Below are 11,412 nucleotides of genomic sequence, written 5' to 3' on the forward strand. Positions count from 1 at the left end.
GTGTCGCTTAAGTTTCGTCGAAACAAGCTACGGAAAATCAATTAACAAACGGAGACGTAACAATATTCATATTCACTGAACAGTGCTATATTCATGAACCACTTGACGACGTGGTGGCGCCTTCTTACGTTTCTTAGTAGTAACTCAGTGTACAACTTCCCCTTTCAAACTACTCATTTTCCCTGTTATTAAGGAAAATATAACAACTTCAAACCTGGAAAAAGACGAAGAAATCCAGTACTGCTGCAAAAGAACTGCCATGTAAGAGCAGGATCAACAGCCAGGTTGTTACGGAAGGTTGTTGTCAAATACTCTGACCATTTGATGGCGTTCACTACCTCTGGATCTAAAACAGAATATAATTTGGTTCGGTAAAGTAAACGAGGACAACACTAGTTTGATACATGAAGTAGATGTGGGGGAAAAAATCCTAAAAACTAAAACATTTATTTGTAAAACACAAGAACGTGCCGATTTCTTTATTACTAAGTCCTTGATATGATACTAAATGGGGGAAAAAGTAATAAAGATGCTTATGTTTTTAGTCCTTTTGATTTTTCACTGGAGCTAATAGCTATAAAATGTTTAAATTCAAAGTTTTTATTTTCTAGTACAACAGTTCTGTTCTTTGTTAAAATAAATCTGATAATTACAGTGACTTATTTTATCAGGAATTCCACGTTATATTACTTTATAATACATTATATTTGTTTGTTCAGTTTCGAGCTACGCAAGTATTATGTATTCTATCTGTCTCTAATTTTGAAATGATAGACAAGAGGGAAGGCAGCTAGTCAACCCTACCCACCGCCTACTGTTGGACTACTCTTGTCAGACCGAACAGTGAGATTTGACCGTTCACTATTTTAACGTACCCAAAGCCTCAAATTGCAGAGCGCAATTTTTTTTATATAAATTCTTTTTTTAACGGTATAAAGACCGGAATCACGGAACCTCAGCGCTATCGTCCGGCACATTAAGTATCACTCAAAATCTTTTTTCCTTTCTTTTTTTTTCCAATCTAAGTAACAAGTATAATCATTTCACTGTTTCCGTTGGAAAATAATGGTTGAATTCAGTCAACGGCACTTTTTGAAGAGGGATATTTGATATATATTATATATTCTGTTAACTTGAAAAGTAGATTTTATACTTTTAAAATTTATTTTTATCTCACGTTATCAAGCATTACAGTCACGGTCGAAAAAGCTAAAACTTCCTGCTCTCCGATACAGCCTCGGAGTTCTCCGTTCTAAACAATACAAGTTATAAAAACAGAAAAGTTCTACTTTCACGAATTTCCTCGGGGAACTATTAAGTTTTGACTACGAACACCATGGTTACGTTTACAAAGTCCAGATGCTTTATACGATGTTCTTAATGATCTACTCTTTGACGGTTTATTACAAAATTTTCAGATAAAACAAAATAATTTAAAATTTAAAGCCTTACGTGTTTTTTTAAGTCATGCTCTCTTCGGCTACCATAAGTCGTTGCATTAAGATATTTGCTTAGTTTATCGAATAGCATACTGCGTACACTTTTTACACCACGGACAAAATATCATATAGTTTATATTTTATATCCAAAGAGTCTAAATACAAGTAATAAAATGATACATCTGTATTATGCATGTTTTTCACAGGATATATTACATACGCTTATATCTACGTTCTTGACTAAACCGTAACCAGTGTTACCTCAAGGTTACGGGTCATGCAATTTTTACGTACGAAAATTTTCAATATCAAACTTTAAATATCCAAATTTTAACAAATATCTACGACATTTTTCGCGAGTTTAGGTTAAATTTAAGATGTAAAAAGATCAAAAGACGAAGTCCTATCCGTAACAGAGACATCAATCACTCAAGAGACTGTTGTACAAATACGGCCTGAAGTACGCGATTTCATTCTGAAAATCCCTCAAATTTTAATACAATAGGAAAACAGAAAACTCTTAGTGCATATTGAACCTAAATTGACAAAAATAATTCACACAAATTTTATTGCTAGGTTCTCATTACCTTTGTCGTACACATTGGTGGGGACATGCATAGCACTGTATTGGGGGTTGACTTTGAATTGGTCAAAATTGTGGTGTTTCTCAAGATGGAAAGACCGCCAATCGGAGTCTCTATTTTCATCCTCTGGTGGAGGTTCACTGGGGTCGTACAACTTCTTCATATTGAAATAATCATACTGAAACACGAAGACGTAATAACAACAGCCGTTTTACTTTTCAACAAGAAACAGCAGAGATCTACGTACAAATCTACTCAAGCCCAAAAAATAAAAATATGTAATATATAACTTCATTCTTTTGAAGTTGAGATTCACCACATATCCAGATAGAGAAATATGTTTATCTGGTAATTACAGTATAACGGATGGTGTTTAATCGTAATGGATAATATGAATATAATAGAGTATACCGTATATGATGAATTGGTATTTTCTAGTTTCTCACGTAACAAAAACCATGCATCCAGTTACTAAAGTAAAAGTTTTAATGAAGAAAATATAATAGTAAATCTGCTTAAAATGAAATAAACTTATTTTATTATGCGTATTTAGATATTATTGTTACGACAGCGGAAGTCGCGCAACGCTGGGAGCATGCGCTGGAGTTCTAGAAAGATCGAGGAACCTGCCGAACGTCCTAGCGTTTGCTAGATGCGCGCTTTTATAGTATATAAGCCGGCAAATAAAGTGACGGCAATAATTGAATTGCAGACAGATAGATATAGAGACAGATAATCGAGTCAAGCCGTAAGTAAAGTGCGTGAATCGTTGTGAATTCTAGCGTGTGTTAAGTTAAAGTGACTGTGGAAATTAAGTGTATTGCAAAGTTGTATTGAGAAAGAATAAACTAGTTTTATTTAAGAAAGGACTTGTATCGCTTAAGTTCTTCGGAAAGAATTTCTACGGTAAATTAACAAACAGAACACAGAGACGTAACATTATGTTTGTGTCAAGCGTGTTGGACTGAAACTTTTTCAGGGGCGATCTTCTATTAGCATAATAAAATAACTAACACCAGTAAACCAACAGTGAAGAAATTTAGAATTACAGATACCTAAATCATCGTTCTAAGTTAAAGACTTACAAGAAATCATACAATTCTCTAAAGAGCAAAACATGAAATTCACCAAAACCCCGATAAAGATTTGGTCCTCATTACTACAGGCTGTCGCTTTGGAATACATTAAAGTTTATTAGTAACTAACATAGAAAACCAGTATGAAAACATGAAATTCATCAAAACCCCGATAAAGATTTGGTCCTCATTACTACAGGCTGTCGCTTTGGAATACATTAAAGTTTATTAGTAACTAACATAGAAAACCAGTATGAAAACATGACACTCATCAAAACCCCGATAAAGATTTGGTCCTCATTACTACAGGCTGTCGCTTTGGAATACATTAAAGTTTATTAGTAACTAACATAGAAAACCAGTATGAAAACATGACACTCATCAAAACCCCCACAGAGAATTGATCGCATTTCTACAGATTGTCGACTTTGGAGTGTGTTAAGTTTCGTTACTAACTAATAAAGAACAAAATATGAAATCCTCGAAAGAGATTTTGATTTTTAAACATTTTCTTAATCTCTCGATTATCAATTATAAATCGTTTTAATGTTCTAATAAGAATTATCAATGACGCTCTGCTTGTTTGTCAATCAGTTTTTTCTACCTCTATTTACAGGGTTTTCCGACTTATCTCTGCAGAATTATTCATTAGTTCTCATTATATAAACTTTCATAAAAAATATACTAGATTTGTACCACGTCACTACAAACTTTCAACTTGAATTATGTACCCAAACGGTTTTTTTAGAGGCTTATTTATTAAATTTTAGCCGTTGCATAGAACGACTGAGATTTTTTTTTAAAGTAGAAAATTTTAGCTCATAGCTCCGTCACCTCTTGACCGATTTGAGATCTAATTACAGTTTTGGATTCAGGAGGTCAAACCCTTTCGGTTGATTTATCTGACCACGCCCAAGGTCTCATAGATTAATTTACTCTAATCCTGCCTAAAAGAATTTCATTTTGAGGGTAGGCTGGTAGAAATCCTAATAAGTAATAAAATCGAATTGAGTATACGCGCGCCCCACGCTTGGTATAATTGATAAAAAGAAAAAAAAAGGTCTCATAGATTAATTTACTCTTATCCTGTCTAAATAAATTTCAAGTGCCGTGATCATTGAGGATTCCCTCGTTTTATTGTTGCGTTATCCCTAACAGCCGTATTTCACTAAATAAACACACAAATTGATTATGTCCTTTATTCTATCCTCTGTAAGGTGAAAAGGTTTTTGCGCAAATTAGGAAGTACAATGGATACATTAAAAGTCCCGTTACAACAGTTTGACAAACCCGCTTCAGAGACTGAAAATCGTCTTTATAAATGCCATTTGTTTGTTGCAGAATATCCAAAGGGAAAAACTTATGTTAGAAGTGGATTCTCACGTGTGGCATAGAATGAAGCACTTGCTGTAAAAATTATTATTTATTAGTTAAGGCTTACTAAAAGCTTCTATTTTATGTTTGCCTAGCTTAAAATATACCCATAAACATGTTTCAAGATTACATACATCTTACCTCTGTCATTTCTACAAATAAATGTTATCTAAAGCTTCTGTTTGTTTCTTTGGATATTCTCGCAAAACAGCTATCTGCGCTAGCCGTTCCTAATTGTTAACTGATAGACTGAAGGAAAAGCAACTAGTCAAAAACATCCACCGCAAACTCTTGGGTTACTCTAATCGAGCAGTGAGATTTGATTGTCACTCTTATAACGCACCCACAGCTTCAAGCATAGAACGTGATTTTGCTGCAACAAGATGCGAACCCCGAACCTCCAAATTCACAGTACGCCACACTTACCGCCTTAAAGTTTCTGAACGAATGGTTAAATACTTGTGAATGTTAAGATACAATGAAACAAACCTCATGGTGTATGAGTGCATAGTTCAAAAACAGAGAGAAAAAACTTGAAATTCCCACAATCACATAGTACGCACCAAGATGTTTGTAATTTTTTTGTAAGAAAATCCCGCCACCACATGTATTCACTTTAAGTTGCTTATCGTATCTAATAAAATTCCACACCAAATGTAGTCACTTTGATATATTCATCATATTTAATAAAATCCCGCCACCACATGTATTCACTTTGAAATGCTTATCACATCTAACAAAATCTCGCCATTAAATGGTACTTACTTTGAGATGCTTATCATATTCGTGTTTTGCGGCATAATCCTCGGCCACTCGAACTATTCTCTAAAAACAGATAATTAAAATATAAAGATAAAAGATGTCGTATCAATTACGAAAAAATGGATTCGAAAAACATTATACAATACGTGGGAAATAATAGTCATACATACAGAAAGGTAGCGACATTGCGATAACAATACATGTACTTTGTAAAAACACTATAACAAGATGTAATCGATATTACAACTTAGTTGTAAGCACGAAGACTATTTTCACAAAATACAACTCGAATTCGTACGAATTACTTTCATAACGACAGTATACTGAGATGTAATTCGTACTACGGACAACTCAATGTGATGAGATTTCTACTCGTTCTTGTAATAAACACTTGCTAGGTGTGAAACTTCATTCAGTAAAAGTATTTTTTCACACTATCATTGAAGAGATAATGGAAAAGAAGAGTAATAAAACCAAGCACTGAGAAAAAAAGTAATGTTTGTTTTATTCTTAATCAGAAAGCTACACAATGTTATCAGTGCTATGCACACCACAGGTATCGAAACCCAATTTTTAGGTTTATAAGTCCTTAGACCTATCGCTGGGCTACCGGGGACTGTGGATAATAAGTGGAAAGGTAGGTTGTGTGAAATTAGCCAAATGTTGATGAGAAAGGATAATTAGATGAATTCTAGGGAGAATAAGTAATGCGTTGAATACCAGGGGGGAGGAGTAAGAAGATGAACGTTGGTAGAAATAATAAGCCGAACAATGGGGAAGAGGGTTAATGAGCCAAGCGCTGAGGAAGGGATAATGGGCCCAACAATGGGGAAGAGGGGTAATGAGTCGAACAATGGGGAAGGACAATGAGACAAATTTTAGGGACACTGACAGCCTAATGATGAGAAGGAGAGACGATGAGCCGCGTATGTTATTTGACTAAAAGAAAACGACAAATATCATTAGATATGACTGTGAACCTTATGGATCTAATAGCAATGTCTACCGTTTTACCTGAACCAGAAACTGCTTTACATACTGGAGAAATGGATGTTTTTCAACAATTTTATTGCATACATTTTGTAAAGAAGCAACTGGTTTTAGGATACTCACCTAGAAATATTACTGCAAAAAACACAATAGAGGTAAGAAAAGATGTATGACTATATAATAAATTTAACATTCCTAAACGATTTATATGTTATAGTAATCCTCGCTGAAAACTATCTGTGCATGTCTGCGGACTTACAACGCTAGAAACCGGGTTTCGATACCTGTGGTGAGCAGAGCCACTGGGGGGCACATAATTTAGAGAAAACATCAACCAAGATACCAATACTCTTGTAATTTCTTTTAAACTGAGCATTTTGGTATCGTATTTTTTTTTTTACTGGGAAGGGGAAAATAGGTTTGGAAAAGTATTCTTTATATAATTGTGATAATGCTGGTAACTGTGAAAAACTAATAGTCCAGGAGCTACTGACAAAATAATTACATCAGAAGCTGTAACTTGTTAGAACCGATTAACTTGGGTGGAAATTTGTTATATAATTCCAAATGTGCTTGTCTGTGTTTGTTAGAGCCATGAAATTGATAATATCTTCAACTGCTTTGAATTCCGACATCTATCTAGGGAGACAAAAGTTTGTCGAGGTTAGCCATGTTGCTAATTAAGGAGAAATTACAGCGAACATAAAAAGATTCGTTATAAAACTCCAAAAAATGACAAACCATTCCATCATCTTCCTCTTCATACTTACAAGCCAGATCTTCCTTCATGCATACTTGATCTTCGTATCACACGCAAAACTTTATTCTGCGTGGAATTGCCGTGCTTCAATGATTTCTTAGTATTCTGAAGCTTAGCTATTCTAAACGAAATCGGACCAAGTTCCTTCTTAAATACGCCGTGTAAAAAATATAACAAGTCATCTTGTTCATGTATGACATAAGTTTCAGTTTGTGCACTTTTTAATATTTCATCTCTGTATTATTTTCTTTTCTTTGGTTCACAAATGTGTGTCGTATAGAAAGTTACGCCTCTCTCGGTGCAAAGCTGAACTGAAATAGCTCTTGAAAGTTTCCCTAAATGTCGGCAGTGAGTTGGAGAGGAAGTGTGTGTAAAAAGATAATGTCACCAACAACTACAAACTCACCTTTTCCAAGAGAAATCCCCATTTGCCTGATGTTTTTCAAAATGTTTGATTAGCTCCGACTTGTTAGGTTTTGTTTATGGAGCCTATATAAATAAATCACTGAGAATGGAACAGATGTCCAAGGATATTGAAGAATTGTAGCCATATCAATTGTTATGTTCAAAGGTTTGACTTTTCATATTTAGATACACTCTTTAGTAAAAGCTGGTAGTGGTTTCTAAAATCTTTATTATTTTTCTTTTTTATATACTTCAATGAATTGTTTTCAAGCCTTTTAATCAGAAGTTTTAATATTCTACAAATAGTGTTGATGTTTTTGGATGCTGTTTTTTCTGTACTGATATTGTAAAGATTATCATCCATGAAATGGGTTAATGAATAATTCAATATTGCTTGAAGATCAAAATTATAACTTTTGGTTCTGGCGGGCTTCAATTCTGCTGACACGTCTTTCTCATTCGTTCTAACCATTTCCTTTATACGAGTTACTATCTTGCATCTTTGTAGTCTACCTCAATCTTACAGACATTCAATTAGTAGTCTACCTCAATCTTACAGACATTCAATTAGTAGTCTACCTCAATCTTACAGACATTCAATTAGTAGTCTACCTCAATCTTACAGACATTCAATTAGTAGCCTACCTCAATCTTACAGACATTCAATTATTGAAAGTTGCTATACCAGCTTGTAGAAACGCGGCCGGTTACTCCACTGTCTGGTCTTCTGGAGTATCAGAAACGGGAATGTTTGTTTGCTCGATAAATAGTCATCCCTTTTTGAATATTTCTATTAAATCTTTCTATGCGATTGAGTAGGCTAACAATTCTTCAAACGAAAAGTCAAGATGGCTCCTAGCATCAGTGGTAGGGTAAGGACGAAGGTAGACGTAAATCGAGTAAATAATATAATAACGCTAAACGCAGTTTGAGATTTTCTTTATTTTTAATTAGTACATATGTAATTGTGTATATTTTCATTAACATGTCCCCCTCTACAAAGTTGCCTGGAAAAAGACTGTTTCCAGATTAGTTATCTTACACTGGTGATCTACACAACATTTTGATACAAAAAAAGTAAGCATACATCTTATGGTCGCCTAATTTTTGGTCATTTTAGAGATTAAGAGGAACTATCTAGTTAGGTATCTCTTCCAAATTATGTGCTTAGATTTCATTTTAATATCAGCTCACTTGTCTGTTCTTCTAATACAAGAACTAAGTTTACATCTTATTGCATAAACTTTAATCATTTTAGTCAGATGTGGGAGGGGTTCATCCGTAAGCACTTCCTGTATGAAAAAAAAAGAAGAGAGACAGACAAGCACATTTGAAATTAAAAAAATTCTGACCGAGTTCATGGATTTTAACAATTTACATCTCACGATGTGATTATTTTGTCAGTAGCTTCCACTCGTATTGTCAGTCATTAATAATCTATTGTAACTTTGTTATTTGAGCTATCGTAAGCCTTGCATTTAATATTATTTTTTAATTACTTTAATGAAACTTTTTATTTTTGAAGTCATAAAAGAAACGTGGGAGGGTGCAGCACCTTTAGTCCCACAGACTCCGCTCGTTTTACAGTATTTTTTGATGGGCCTTGCAGCGGTTACATTCGCTTCTACAGCACTGTTTTTAAAAGCTACACTCGTTTTTAAAATCATTTTACAGGAATGTGTAATGGTTATAATAGTTCTCAAAGCAATTTCTGATACAACGCGAAAGGGTTTGCTTGTTTCAGTTCTTACATCACGCTGTGATGGAATGTGTTGGGTTTATAAAAAATCTCTATCAAAGCAATTAATAATAAGATGGATGTTAAGTATTTTCATTATTTTGCTTAATCGTCAAGTGTATTATTCAAAATGAACATTGAAGACAGGTATGCAGGAAAAATCAATAGATTTCGTCAACTTATATCTAAGTTTTGGAGACATCTCTCCCACTTAGATGTTTTTCAGACAGCACGTTAGTATTAATATATTCTGTTTTTAATTCAAAGTAATATCAAATAAATTTGAAAGTGAACTGAGAGAAATACACAAAGATTAACACATCTGCTCCCTTCCTTATCAAACATTTCAACCGCCATTTCCATAAAAAATAAAAAAACGGAAACTACAAAATGTAATTGTCTTGCCTCCACTGCTTGTTGCTTCCATGACAACATGTGTTGAACGTCGACCCTCATATCTTCCAACATGCTATTGGCACTAACCCATTCCACTTTGGAGCCATAATTGAAGTTCTGTGAATGAAAAAATAGACATTATGTAAAATTATCTGACTCTTGTCTGTAATAGAAGTGTCAGTCAGACGTCGTTTATCAGTTATCTTGTTGCACAAGAAAAGAAATGACATGAACCGCATGCATTCAGAAACAGCTCGCTGAAGGTGAGAGCTAGGTTCAAATATCAATGCAGAAACACAAGATAATAGATAAAAATTGACGAGTATTATATCATAAAGTAAGAAAAACACAACAACAAAAAACAGTAAATCAATAGTTTAAAAAAATGATGTTAAAATGTAATGTAATTTATGACTCATTTGCTGTCTTATGTTTACAAAATTACACACAAATTATAAAGAAACCTTAGATTAACTCAAAAATAGTTGTTGGCGCGAAAGTTGAATTTAAACCATGTCATAGCTCGAACAGAGAACTTTATGGGATATGACAGTGTCAAACCTTGTGGGACATGACAATGTTGGCACATCAAGTGGCTGTCTCTGTACTTCATTATGGCTCATGCGATTGGAAACTTCACAAGCTTAAGAATATGAAACCATTAACTTATTCCAAAAAATACACAGTGTACGTATACACATGTTATGCTTGACGTGTTACATCCCGTTTTCTTATGAGGCCGGAATGCTTGATATTTCACATTTTTCGAAAGTTCGATGTAACTTCTTAATTTGATATCAAAACCAAAATCTAGAGTTCACCAACACACACACACACTTCTCTTTGAAACCTACAGAGCTATAATGACACAAAGAGGAAATTATTAATTTCTTAACACATTCCGTAATGTATAGTTGCAAAAATGGTCAAAGTTTACTGAAAATTTAAAACACTAATAATAAAAGTCATGATGACATTAGTAACGTTTAAAATATTTATACTGCACGATTCGAAAACATATGTAGAGGCTTCTTTCATTCCTATGGCTGAATGTGACGAGGTGTAATATATTATTATAACACATCTGGGGAAACTCGTGCTTCGCGTACTAAACTTTTTTTTTTTCTTGGTTGTAGTATTTTACATTTGAATGCATAAAGTTCATACACTGTATAGGGAGTACTGTGTATTTAAAGTAACTAAAACAGTTAAGTGACCTGCTTAGATTATTCATGTATTAGGTTAGGTACGTGGGATTCTGAACGAATCTCATGGCCGTGAGGGACGTCTCAATAACTGCGGGTTTAAAACTAAGTGGGTTAAGTCTATTCCACATCATGTGATACCCACCAAACACTTCTACTACAAACGATACTTTGAGCCGAATAGTCAAAAATGACAAACCGATCTACTCATCCAGTAAGAAACACCAGATATCTTTTCACTTTGCAGTACGTGGTAGTAGTACTATCTACACCCATCCCTCCATTACGGATATAGTGACGTCATTCATACTTCCCTACTCCTAGTTTCGTTTTTGCACAGCTTAATTAAAGTATAAAAAAGCTCCCCCCACACACGTTACTCCTTTAATTATATATATATTGTAACTAACGTGTACAGGATACACTCATCTATATATATATAAAATAGGAAGTTTGTTTATTTGTTTATTTTGTTCGCTATAGGCAACCAAACAATTGAACTTACAACATTTAAAATAACCTTCATAATAACCAGTTTTTGCAAGAAATTTAATGGTGCTATTTATTTTGTATTTGGTGTAGTATTTAATGACGAAATTGCCAATTAATGATTATTGCACCATTTTTTTGTAATAAACATACAAACATAAGCACGTTTTGCAAATAGAAAGCGTTATGGCAGC

General features: G+C 34.0%; 1 protein-coding gene across 1 annotated transcript in view; it reads right to left on the minus strand.

Moving 5' to 3' along the window:
* LOC106460714 (voltage-dependent calcium channel subunit alpha-2/delta-3-like) overlaps positions 1-11,412 on the minus strand; it is a 214,017-nt gene that overhangs the window by 52,069 nt on the left and 150,536 nt on the right. Inside the window, exons 3-6 of the mRNA XM_022387493.1 lie at positions 9,534-9,641; positions 5,239-5,298; positions 2,027-2,201; positions 215-346 (exon numbers count right to left, since the gene is read on the minus strand). Of these exons, the coding sequence (XP_022243201.1) occupies positions 215-346; positions 2,027-2,201; positions 5,239-5,298; positions 9,534-9,641 (475 nt within the window). The remainder of the gene's footprint in view (positions 1-214; positions 347-2,026; positions 2,202-5,238; positions 5,299-9,533; positions 9,642-11,412) is intronic.

This window comes from Limulus polyphemus, unplaced genomic scaffold (genome assembly GCF_000517525.1).
Source record: "Limulus polyphemus unplaced genomic scaffold, Limulus_polyphemus-2.1.2 Scaffold821, whole genome shotgun sequence".
Taxonomy (NCBI): domain Eukaryota; kingdom Metazoa; phylum Arthropoda; class Merostomata; order Xiphosura; family Limulidae; genus Limulus; species Limulus polyphemus.